We start from the raw sequence: 12,647 nt of genomic DNA, 5'->3' as shown, positions 1-12,647 counted from the left end.
TGCCATCTTGCCAGAAATAGAATTCATAACTGTGTCATATGTTTACACATGGGAATCCAAGGGTCATGTAATAAAAGAATGCTTGAGATTTGAACTTCAGTCAGGGAGGAGGGACTGAGATGAGATTGAGTGGATAGTGAGTATGAGATAATGGAGAGGAGGCCATGGTGACTGAGATGAAGGCAAAGTGGAGAATGACTGTGAAAACATGGAAGGGTGAGAAAGAAGGAGGGAGAAGCAGAGTGGGGAAAGAGAAGAACACATGAGTGGGAATGAACAGGAGCCCATAGACGTAAGACGCATAGAATGTTAGAGCCAAAAGTGTTAGTAGAAAATCCTCAGTTCTTTCCACCCAGTCATTTTATAGATAAAGAGACTGAGCCCAGAATGCTGATATGATTTCTCTAATTCACTGCATCAAGCAGGTGTCCCATGCAGGATTCATCTTGACTCAGTCCAAAGCTCCTTTTATTGCTGTAGATTTGCTGTGAGAGGCAAGAAGGACACAGACCACATGTAGGAAGAGCTGCTGGATGCCAGAAAAGAGAGAAAAACTTGAAGCAGAGAAGGAGGGAAAATGAGAAGCTCAGTAAAAGGTACATGGTTATAAGAACAGTGGATTTCTCTAGCCAGGAAGTTGAGGTTTCTGTTGGTGGTGAGGGTGGTGTCAGATAAGTGTGTGGGACTGCGTGGGGAGGGGAGCTCACATCTGGATACCGAGGAGAGCTTTACAATAAGGAGGAAATCGAAAGCTGTGATGGTGTTTTGGGAAGCACCAAATTAGAGCTGTTAGAAAGACCATGAGCAAGCTTGTTGCTTGAGCACCTATGCGTCAAGAAGAGGGTTTCCAGCAAAGTCTGGTGACACAGAGAAGAATGCTGGACTTCCCTAGGATAGCTGGGATACCCTGACTGGTCAAGTTCTAATCAAAGTATGTAACACTCATCCCAGTTTTTGCCTCTGGGGTTCCCTATGTCTGGGAAACACGTGATTATCAGTGACTTATATAGCTATTTCCTTATCGCTCAAGTCTTTTTTTTGTGTTATCCTAGTCCTTGTCACCTGCCCTTCCCCCATTTTATCTCTTGATTTTTGCCTCCCTTTCTACTCTTTCTCAGCTATCCCAGTTCTTAGTATTCCTCAGCTTTCCAAGGAGATTGCCAAGAAGCTCCTTTCCCCTCTCCTCTTTCAGATCTTCTCCTTCATCTACCATAACAGAGTGTGTACTCAGGATCGGAGCTTGCCGAGAAAGCTTCAGACCCACATTGTGTTTGTGACTCAAGTACCAGCTGCATCCTGCATCCCTGATCAGGATTAACTCTGCCCACAGGAACTGAGCTGAAGAAATGTGTGGCTCTGCTCCGCTCCTCTTTGCAGTCCTCTCCCTCTTCCCTCTCAGCCTTCTCTTTTCCTTTCTTCTCTTCTTTCTGGTTTCCCACTTCTCCTCCTTCTGCTTCCCTACCTACCCTCCTGCCTCCCCCCTCTTCCTCTCCTCCTCTTCTTTTCTTCCTCCTCTTCATCCTGCATCTTTTTGTGTGCCTTGGTGTCTCTGACCATCTCCCAGCCCTTTAGTCCCAGAACTCCATTCCTCATTTAGTTTACTTCTCCTTCTCTTTCCTACCCAAACCCAAACTGTCTTATCACTTTCTCCACTTCACACACAAGGGTTTAAGCACTGGTGGCTACATAATTTTCAGGGTCCAATGCAAAATGAAAATGTGGAGCCTTATACGTAAAAAGCTGACAAAAATACTTTTAAGAGCGAAGCTGAGTACCTGAGGGTTACTATAAATATTCGGTAAGATTACCTTTTGACCTTGTTCCCAACACAAACAAAGATGAAAAGAAGTTAATCTTGTCAATTTGCTGTTTCCTTGTTTAATCTGAGAGGTGTCTCAGGGGTCTTAAGGATTTAAGAGCTTGTATAACAGAAGAAAAATAATGCCTTCAAGGAAGTTATGATGACCAGATAAGCAACCCCTGGCTGCCTTTGATGCCCAGAATCCAGATTGCCTAAGGGCCTATCTAGAGTGAAAGAAACATGGATTACCCCTTCATTTCTCTAAAACTCCTTCTGTCAAGACACTTAGGTCTATAAAACCCTTTTCTTCTCTTTTTAAGGCAAATTTGGTAAAATTTATCCTCTAGCCTTCTTGTTTCGGCCAATGGGAGTAACTTTATCTCTAAGCACCCATGTCTCAGTGATTGGCTTATTGCATATTGGGCGCAGGACATTGAGATTAAGATGTTCTGTCTCAAAGGTACTAAAACATAAAACTTTTCCTGTTCTTTTGATGTCTCTCTCTCTCTGGTTCAGGCTATCACGGTGTTTTGTTGCTATTATTTTGTTGCTGTTGTCTCTTTGTTTTAACTTGCAAATGCTGCTCTCTCTGGCACAGAGACTCACAGGGAAAGTTAGGATCCTCTTAGGTGCCAGTAGGCTCCTCTCCCCTTGGTTTTTGTGTGGGTTTAATAATTTTTGGTCAAAATGCAGACATTTTGTCTAGAATAATAGACACTGAGTTAAATAGTATTTTTTGGAAGGGGATCTGAAAATGTGTGTGCTATTTCTTTTGCTAAGTTTTGAGTGTGGAAGTTTGAATCAATCTAGTCAAGAGTTAACAGGGTTTGTGTTTTGTTTTATTTCAACAGCCTTCAAACTCCTGTTTGATTACTTTGTTTGCAGGGTCGGGCTGTTTGTCACAGAGTTTTCTTAATGTCTGCTTCCCTCTCAGGTTTTGGTGCGTCCTTTGTGCTGTGCCTCAAGAAGAATTATCTCCATCCTCTTGCTTCTCTTGCAGCAATGACACATCTTGTGATTTGATGCTTGCTAACCTACTTGGGAGAGAGTGTAGGGGCATTACTTTTGTTCTTGTTCAGTCTCTCCCTTGGGCAGGTGTTTTGTTTTTTAGGTTGGGATTGGGCCTTTAAGAGTTCCTGCTTTTCTCTCAGCAGTATGGAAACTCTTGCAGCCTAGATAGGATGTTTTATTGTCCTTTCCCCAATTTTCCCCTTCCCCCAGCTGCCGGGCATCTTCACCTGTGCCCTGAAGGCAACAGGTCTTTCTGCCCCTCCCCCACCACATTAAGGCTTTTTTTCTGTGTGGGAGATAGGGGAGAAAGACCTGGTAGAGACTTCCTGCCTTTTTCCTGCTTTAGATGCTCTCATATCTCAGGCTTGCACCATGAGAAAGGATTCCTTTGGTCTTTATCCTTGACTCCAACCTTTCAGGATGCCCTGGTGAGGTCTATGGGAAAAGCCTATTGATATAAGTGGATTTTCTGTGTCTGTGACTCTGAAGGTTTCTATACACTCCTGCTAGTTTAGTGTAATTTGTTAACAATATTAGCTGAATTATTCTTCCTGGCTTGTACAGCATCTGGCATCTGTCTGTCAGCAAGGGTTTGGATCCCATAATTCCTTGGAGAGTCTGTCTTTTCTTATATTCAGGACTAATTTGTTGCCCTTGTATTTCAGCTTTCTGATGGATTAAAAATAAGTTGTGGTTTTGATTATCTAACTTTCTAAAATTGTAAGTGTGGGGCCTAGAATTGGCCACCCCAAGATATGTCTCTTTGGCATGAGGATTATTTGGGGCTGGTTACTTTTAATAAAAACTGCAGACAGGAAAAGAACTCTGAGAAGCAGAGTTTACTTACCCTTTGTTAGGAGACATTTACATTTGTAAGGAAATCTCCATGTGTAAAGTTGTCTCCCTCTCTGCTAGGAAGAAGGGTGATGACCTGATCTCTAGAAACTCATCAATACAGAACGCAAGGACTTAAATCTGCATATAATCTTATTCCTGTTTCTGGTAACCTACTGTAACTGACTCCCCCAACCCCCAACATGCTGCTTTGTCTTTAGCTGGATATGATATTTAAAGTGGTGGCTTCAGCCATTTTGGCGAGTTGCTCAGCTTGCCTGAGCCTCTCCCATGTATACATGTTATAAAGCTTTGTTTAATTTTCTCCTGCTATTCTGTCTCATGTAAATTTAATTAATTCTCTGGCCAGAAGAACCCACATTGGGTAGAGGAAATGTCTTCCTCCCTTACATAAGTATGGGAGAGAAGCTTTCCAGCTTTCTATGTTCTAATCTTAACTTTCCAAAAAAAATATTTTTCTCTGTAACTTAGCCTGATGCTTATTTCTATTTATTTGTTAACCAAGAAATAACAAAATAAACAGCCCAAACACATTTATCCAGAGGATACAAAGCAAAGACAAATATTTAAGAGCCTTTAAATAGTTATAAACACCATGAAAGAGGGTCAGCACATTTAGCAGAGACCAGCTTACAAGACAAGCACAGAACATCCAAACAGGACCAATAAGAAGGAAATCTTGGAAAATGACTCCAGAATAATTTATTAACTCCACTTCCCACAAATTCTCACTGATTTCTTATTATAAGTAATAGGAGATTTACAGCAGGACCCTCTATAGAAATTTTATGTTTATTAGCATGTGCTTTCATCCTAAATAAAACTGTACAAGATTTTCATTTCACCAAGTAGGGTTACAAGTAATACTTTCTGATGTCTTAAAAAATGTTTATGGGGCCAGCCTCACGTTCAAGTTCACATGCTCTGCTTTGGCAGCCCAGGGTTTTGCTGGTTCGGATCCTGGGCATGGACCTAGCACCGCTCATCAAGACATGCTGAGGTAGCATCCCATATGCCACAACTAGAAGGACCCATAACTCAAACATACAACTATGTACTGGGGGGCTTTCGGGAGAAGAAGGAAAAATTAAAAAAATTAAAAATCTAAGAAACAAGTTTACATTGAGCATCTCCATAACTTTTAAAAATAATTGGATATCTGAATGAAATTCATTCAATCATTCAAAAATATTCATTGACCACCTATCACTTACCAAGCACTCTGTTAGATGTTGAGGATCCAGCACAATAGGGATATTGATATAACACCACAAGCCAACCACTAAAGTCAAGATTCTGAGTGGGCAAACATCAGTTAAGGGTCACCACTTTAGAAAATATTGTTTCAAGCATGCTTGTCTTTGTCTAGAGGTCTATACAGTATAAGAAAACTCAACCCACCAAGATTTATAGTTCTTGGTTTAACTGTTTTTCTTCCCAATTGGACTAAAGCCTCCTTGAATAAAGTGATCACATTGTCAACCACAATAGTCATGAGTGTAGCAAGATGCTTGGATCCAGTAGGTGCTCGGCAACTGGTAAGTGAATATATATCAATGGGAGTCAAACAGAGGGGTTTTTACTTTATGTGTTTCACTGTTCTTATGGTCTCTTGATAACTATTTTTTCTTCCCTAAGAATAGGGGAGTGGAGGGTTGGTGGTAATTTATATTGTTACACAGGGCAATCATAGGGATTTTGATAAAGCAAATAAAGCAATGAATGAGAAGTCAGAGATGTGAATGAGGTGTGGTGGGGTCGAGGCAGGGGAAGAGAATATCTGGGGAATATTCAAAAGGGCAAGAGAGGACAGAGTGATAGTAAAGAGCAGGAGCTTGAGAAGATAAGGTAGGGTGCTGGAAGCCATTTAGTTTCATGCTTTTATTGTATGAATGAGAAAGAAAAAAGCCCATAGAGTTAAAATGACTGTGCAATGCCGCACAAGGCTTGGTCCATAGCACTCAAATCAGGGGGAGGTGAGCAGGATGGAAGCTGGTGACAAGGAGAGAAACTGGAAGCCAGAGAGGAGAGTCAGAACTGCAGGGGCAATGAGTCTGAGTAGGCAGTCCACAGAACTGGAGGGGAAGTGAGGTTCTGAGTAGGCAGGTCACAAAGCTAAAGAGGAAATGAGAGTCTGAAAAGGTAGTTTAGGTTTTAAGGAAGGAATAGATCTTTTTGGTGGACAACGATTAATGGAAAGGTTTTTCTGCTCGTAGGAGAAGGAAGTCAGAATAGAGGTATTGTGGAGAACGTTTGTTTAGAGAAGAAATCAAAGACCAGCTTTTCTGAGAGAAAGAAAGAACATCAGCAAATGAAATGCTGTTCCTGCAGCTTGCATTGCTAGTGGTTCTCCTCCCAGGTGGTGACAGTAAAGATGGTAAGAATTCTGGCTGCTGCCTAGTTGGATGCAAGAGGCAGTGTGTCTATGTGTGTGTGTGTCTGTGTGTGTGTGAAAGTGTGTGTGTTTTTATGTGTGTTTGTGTGTCTACATGTGGTGGATTTTCCCCAGCATATACCTGGAGAGTGAAAATGTCAGCCTTGTTTCATTCTGAGTGTCCCTGACCAGGTCTCTGTGCTCTTCTGAAAGTTGAATACAAAGCATGGGGCCGTGGGGCAGGTAAATGTCTCCTGAGATAACTATGGCTCTCCTTTCCTGCATATTCTGACTTTCCCCTCTCTGGCATCTTTCTTTCTCCATTCTCTCTCCTTCCCAATGCCTTTTTTCTCCTCATTTTATCTGTTCTTTTGACACAGACTTCCAGGAGCCAACCTCCTTCCGAGTTATCTACATCTCATCCTTTTACAACCGTTCCTGGGTACAAGCTCTGGGCTCAGCTTGGTTGGGTGAGTTGCAGACTCATGGGTGGGAGAGCCACACTGGCACTTTAATTTATCTGAGGCCCTGGTCGAAGGGCAACTTCAGCAATAAGGAGATGACTGAAATGGAAAAGTTATCCCGTATGACCTCCATAGGACTTAATCAGGTATTTCACAACCATGCAAGTCAATGGCAGCTTGAATGTGAGTATAATTCCCTCCATGGGGAGTGGGGATATGGTTGGGAGGTGTGTATATGTCTCAATGAGTTTCTTATTCCTTTAAGAAACAGCCTCCACTAACTTCTGAACCTTACTTCCCTTCATCATAAAACTGAAATTACACACTTTTCAGCAGGGAGTATAATCTGGATCCCAATTCTTGAAAGTTTCAAGTCTTCTGTTACTTGCAAACTCCTCTCTCATTGACTGTAAGCTTGTGCCTTATTCTCTTCCACTAGTGGTTTCTGTGACCACCCCTTTCCCTGGCATCCAACCAGATACCCTCAGCTTCCCCACTCTTTGATTGACTTCTTAAAGTGTGATTTTTCTCCCCCATTCTATCTCTTCAGGAGTCTGTGTCAATATATTCATTGTAACCTGTTGCATTCCATTCACACTAGATTATTATGATGTCACCTCTCCCACACTGAGTCCTACCTTCTTCTTTTCCCAGACCATTCATGTGGCCTTCTTTGAACAGTTTGCCCCATTCCTCTTGTCATTCATCTCTTCCGCCATCTCCAGCTACCACCAATTCCTCTTTTACTAAATTTCTGATTAAAACAAACTTTGCCCCATTCCCTTAAATCTCCTAAACTTCTCCCTTCTGTTTCTACTGTCTTTTGCTTCCATTCATTTCATTTTATCCTTTTTACTTCCTCTTTCATCTAATTCACAACCTCTCTTCCCCAGATCCCTTTCATGTACAGGTAACAAAAGGCTGTGAGCTTCACATCGGTGAAGCCTCAGTAGGGTTCATGCGGATTGCTTATCAAGGATTAGATTTAGCAAGCTTCCAGAATAATTCATGGTTACCATCTCCAAAGGGTGGACGTAGGGCTCAGCAAGTCTCCAGACTATTCAATTTGAATAAAATCATCCTGGGAATAACACACAGGCTCCTCACTGACACCTGCCCACGTTTCCTCTTGGGTCTTCTTGATGCAGGGAAGGCAGATCTCCAGCGACAAGGTCAGTTTTCCACCCTTTTTACAAGACTTTTCCATTCTGAAATCAAACCTTCTCATTATCTCCTTCCCATCTTCCTAAGAATGAGCCACGAGGGAGAGGGAGTAATGGGTAACAGATTCTTAGGTGCGGGAAAGATGTGTCTCTCTAAACTGGTGTGAAGATCTGAACCTCTAAGTCTGTATTACAGACCTTTTCTGAATATCTTTCCTGTCCTCTGCAGCAAGGCCAGAAGCCTGGCTGTCCACTGGCCCTAGTCCTGCTCCAGGCCGTCTGATGCTGGTTTGTCAAGTCTCTGGCTTCTACCCAAAGCCTATTTGGGTGATGTGGATGCGGGGTGAGCAAGAGCAACAGGGCACTCAGCAAAGTGACATCTTGCCCAATGCTGATGGGACATGGTATCTTAGGAAGTCCTTGGATGTGGAAGCCATTGAGGCAGATGGCCTCTCTTGCCGGGTGAGACACAGCAGTCTAGAAGACCAGGACATCATCCTTTATTGGGGTAAGAAAGAACTGTGACCCAAGCTGGGGATGGGAGTAGGTGGTCCTCAAGCAAAGCAGGACAGTCAGATGAAAAATTTGGGATTCTAGGGGCTTCAGACCCAAAAGGAATAAAAATAAGTAATTCAAGTAATAGGAGAGTTGAAAAGGAGGGACCCTGCGGATGTAGGAGGACACTGAGGGTTAGATGATGGATTCATCTTGAAGAGGGATGAGAGAAGAAATAGGAAAAAAGGAGATTGGTGGAGCAGCCATTCAAATGAACAAAGGAAGACCAGGGAAATGCAGTAAAATGGGGTGGATTTGAAATGACCCCTTTGTGTGCACCCAAATCCACAGAACATCGCAGCTCCATGGGCTGGATCTTCTTGGCAGTGATAGTGCCCCTGGTGCTTCTGACAGTGCTTGCGTTTTGGCTTAGGAAGCGCTGGTGAGTTCTTTATATCCATTTTTCCTGCTCTTTTCCCCCACTCCCCATTTCTCTTGCCATCTTTTTTATTTTCTCTTTCCTCAGTTCTCCTCCTCCCAGTCCCCTTCCTTCTTACTCCTCACTTCTCACCTCTGCCTCATGCAGAGTGACTTCCATATCTGTTCTTTTCAGGACACGTTGTGAACCTCCAAGCAATCTTATCTCTTTGGAATGAGATGCCAGAAGCCCAGGATGTATCTAGACCCAATACCATGATGCTGTTCCTTCAACTCTTCTTATATGACCTTTTTCGTTGTTGTTTATTTCTGCTTAATAGTCAGTTGTTAATATAAGCTAAATGTAGTTTTGTAAGATTTTTTGTTCTGACTCTGGTTCTGTGAATTTAAAACTCCAATTATAACTCTGACTGGATGATGTCTTAGCAAACTCCACATATTTAAATATTAGTGGGTCATTGGGCCCATTTCAGTTGTCACCTTTTCTAAATGGCCTTCCCTGATTCACACGTTGAAGCTGTCTTTGCCTTGTCTGAACTCCCAGTGCACTTGAACTGTACTTTGCCAAATCTATCCCTCACTTCCTGCCCTTTGATGCAGCTATTTAGATCCCTTTTCCCCTTATAATTTTTAAGCTTCTCAATAGCAAAGTCCTCATCTTTTGAATATTTGTATCCTTGGCAAGGTGTCTTTGCATGTAATATGTTCTTAATAAAAACTTGTGTTGAATTTATGTTAAATTTCTACTCTTTTCCTGTTCGTTTCCTTCTGGACATGTAGTAGTTGAGACATTTGATGCTTTTCTTGTTAAAAGTCTTCTCACTTGGCCAAGAGACTCATACTTTCCTAGTTCCTTAGTGACTTCTCTGAGCCCCTGAGGAGAAGCACAATGTTGCCTCTGACTATTCTTATTATTGAATTACGAGACCTATTGTAGTGAAACTATTGCTCCAAGTATTCTAAACAAAATGAGGAAGGCAGGATGTAGGTCCTTGCTATTCACTGTGATTCAAGGACACGCAGCAGAGGTATCACCTTGGAGAGTGTTAGAAATACAGAATCTTGAATCTCAGACTTACTGCATCATAATTTGCATTTATCAAAATCAGGAGAGGATTCATAGGTGCATTAAAATTTGGAAACCACCCATATAGGTGATACCTGAGAAGTAGTAGTGCAAGTGTGTCACTGAGGAGAAAGGAAGATGGCCAAGAAAAGAGAACGAGAGTGTTGATCCTCAGGACTGAAGTGAGATAAAGGCAAGGACAGAACATACAGTACATTGTTGCTATTCATGGCTGTTGTGTAAAAGTCACTGAGAACATTGAGTTAGTGAATATTGAGCCATTGCTCCCAGGAGAAATACAAGGTTAGGTTCCTGTGAGCCTTTGATCACATTTGTGTCAACTGATGAATATATAGCTTTTTTAAAATGTACATTTCTGTTTAAAACCACTTTATTTAATATACACAAATTTCCAGATAATTAATGTATTATATGCAGTATTCTTTTATAATAAAACACCAACCGATAAATGTTTGACATTTCCCCATCCTTGGTAACATGATGGTAAATTTCTTGGGTTTCTTCCACACAGTTTTGCTGTCCACTGCATTTTAAAAATAAACACGCAAACAAGCAAAGCTGTCACCATCTCATCAATCCATAAATATAGCTCCTTTTCCATTTTTATATAGCTTTATCATAGCATTATAGATATTACTTTAGTGTTCTCTGGAGTGGCTCCACATAGAGATCAGCAAATTTCCTTTCCCTTATTCTAGAATTACTGCACTGTTGATTCATTAACACTGAAGTCATGACCCACAACCCTGTATCTCATGCGTAAACAAAGTTGATCTGCACGTGCCTCTTCTCTGTAAGGCATCTCACAGCTTTCTTGTGTCTAGGAACACTAAACAGAACTTCAGCAGTATGCTTCAAAGCCATTTTAAGTAGCGATACCACAAGCCAAGAGCACAAAAATGCTGAAAATATGGCATTAAATAGACCATGAAAAAGACGCTTGTTTACAGTGTGAGAACTGAAACAAGAAGGCAGAGTCCCACCTTATTCAACCCCAGTTGGAAATGTGTGAGGTCGGTAACAAACTTTGCACCACTCTGCACATGTCTATGAATGAACAGTTAGGCTAATTAGCAAATACAGAATTCTTGAATAATGAAAGTCGGCTCTTTAGGACTAATGATCCCTAAGTGCAATTTGAGTTGAGATATCCATGGCTAGACCGCAATTACTCTAGGATTCTTTAATTAATTCAACAAATACTTCTTAAGCACTTACTATGCAGCACGGACTTATGGAGCATAAAGTAGTCAGTGAGAGAAAGATATCACCATCTTCTGAGCTTAAAAATTTGGCTTTCCTAATTTGGCTCTACAGCGTACTGTTTTCATTGTTGGTTCTTTCTTTGTTTCTTAGTATAGCAACTTATTTGGAAAGACACTTAGAGGAAAGACACTTGAGGAAAGACACTTAACTCTAAATTGTTTAGGGAGCTGAGAAAGAGGGCCCAGGGCAAGGAGAACATCCCAAGGGACCAAGGGCAGGTAGCAGCAGCTGCACATGTGGAAATTTTTGTAAAATGAAAAAAAAGATAATGGAGATGGGGAGAAAGGTGAAAACTATGAGATGAGGGAGAGCAAACAGTGGGACTGCTGCAAACTTCCTATCTGGATTAGACTGGTTGATTGTTTCTTTAGACTCCAATCTACTTTGTCACCCTTGAGTAGCAGCCATGTGATTTTGGTAGCTTGACTCTATCCTCATCTGTAGTCCTGGACTCTGATAGCCTAAGGCAATCATGAGAAAGCATCCTTGAAGATGTGATAGGCTAAAGGATGGACAGGTAACCTGTAATTGAAGCCAAATCATCATATAGATCCCACTTATCCTTGCTCAGAGTGATGGCTCTGGGTTAGGCATCCCCTCTAAGGTGGCACAGTTGATATGAAGCCTGATTCTTGTGTTTGATCATAGGAGAGAGATGCTTTCTCTTGTCCTGCATGTTATGTTGCTGAGTATAAACCATGAAATGCCATGGCAGTGACAGTTAAATAATCCAAATGCAAGACATTTTTTGTGAATTTCCGCTGGATATATAAGTTTGTTCATTCATTCATTCATTCATTGATCACATATTCAGTGTTTCTTATTTGTATGGTAAACACATTCACTGAGATTGGCTGCACAGTGGATGAGAAGCAGCTTTGTCCCCAGGTATTTAGAATATAATGAATAATCTCTTCCTCCAAGCTGGTTTCTTTTTTATTGTGAGGAAGATGAGCAGTGAAATTACATCTCCCTCCAATCCTCTTCTTTTTGCTGAGGAAGAGTGGTCCTGACCTAATATCTGTGACCATCTTCCTCTATTTTACATGTGAGATGCCTGCCACAGCATGGCTTGATAAAGCAGTGTGTAAGTCTGCACCTGAGATCTGAACCAGCGAAACCCCGGGGCTCAAGCAGAGCGTGCAAACTTAACTGTTATGCCGTGAGGCAGGCCCCAAGCTCATTCCTTTTTTTGATGTCTGTATTTAATCACCTGGAGTCAAACTTCAGCCATCTTTGCAGACTTTCTTTCCCAGCTTTTCTGTTTCCTTTCTTATTCTCTATAAAACCTGTAAATTTTTTTCTTCCTTTTCCTAATAGTAGGTTTAACAATCTCATCACAGGATAAATACAGAGCTTTCCTCTGTCTTAATATGCATTCTTATTAGTTTCCTAAACAAACACTCTGCCTCAGCCATAGTCAGGTCCTGTTTAGGGAACAGAAGTTTCTCCTACTGAGAATCTCCTTAAGAAAGGCTTGAGACCCTAGTATAAAATGTGAGGCAGATTTATAATTGGACTGGGAAGAAAACAGAAGTTGAAACATAAGCTTCGTGGGATTTCACAGTTGGAAGGCGTTGCCTCTATTGTCAGAATTAGTAGGCAGACTGGGGAAGTGGTAAGTGGATTGATGACAAAGCCACTCCACTTGTGAGAACATGTAAGGCGCTGGGTATTGTGCCCACCCACCTGC

General features: G+C 41.6%; 1 protein-coding gene across 1 annotated transcript; it reads left to right on the top strand.

Moving 5' to 3' along the window:
- The first annotated feature begins 5,700 nt into the window (after positions 1-5,700).
- Positions 5,701-9,341, top strand: CD1A6 (CD1a6 molecule). The gene is made up of 6 exons (XM_070266985.1): positions 5,701-6,044; positions 6,422-6,688; positions 7,399-7,677; positions 7,898-8,176; positions 8,515-8,605; positions 8,777-9,341. Exons 1-6 carry the CDS (start codon positions 5,984-5,986, stop codon positions 8,817-8,819), a joined length of 1,020 nt encoding a protein of 339 aa, XP_070123086.1. The 5' UTR covers positions 5,701-5,983; the 3' UTR covers positions 8,820-9,341.
- The last annotated feature ends 3,306 nt before the right edge of the window (positions 9,342-12,647 follow it).

The sequence above is a fragment of the Equus caballus genome, chromosome 5, assembly GCF_041296265.1.
Source record: "Equus caballus isolate H_3958 breed thoroughbred chromosome 5, TB-T2T, whole genome shotgun sequence".
Classification (NCBI taxonomy): domain Eukaryota; kingdom Metazoa; phylum Chordata; class Mammalia; order Perissodactyla; family Equidae; genus Equus; species Equus caballus.
This window is presented reverse-complemented; position numbering and strand designations above follow the sequence as displayed.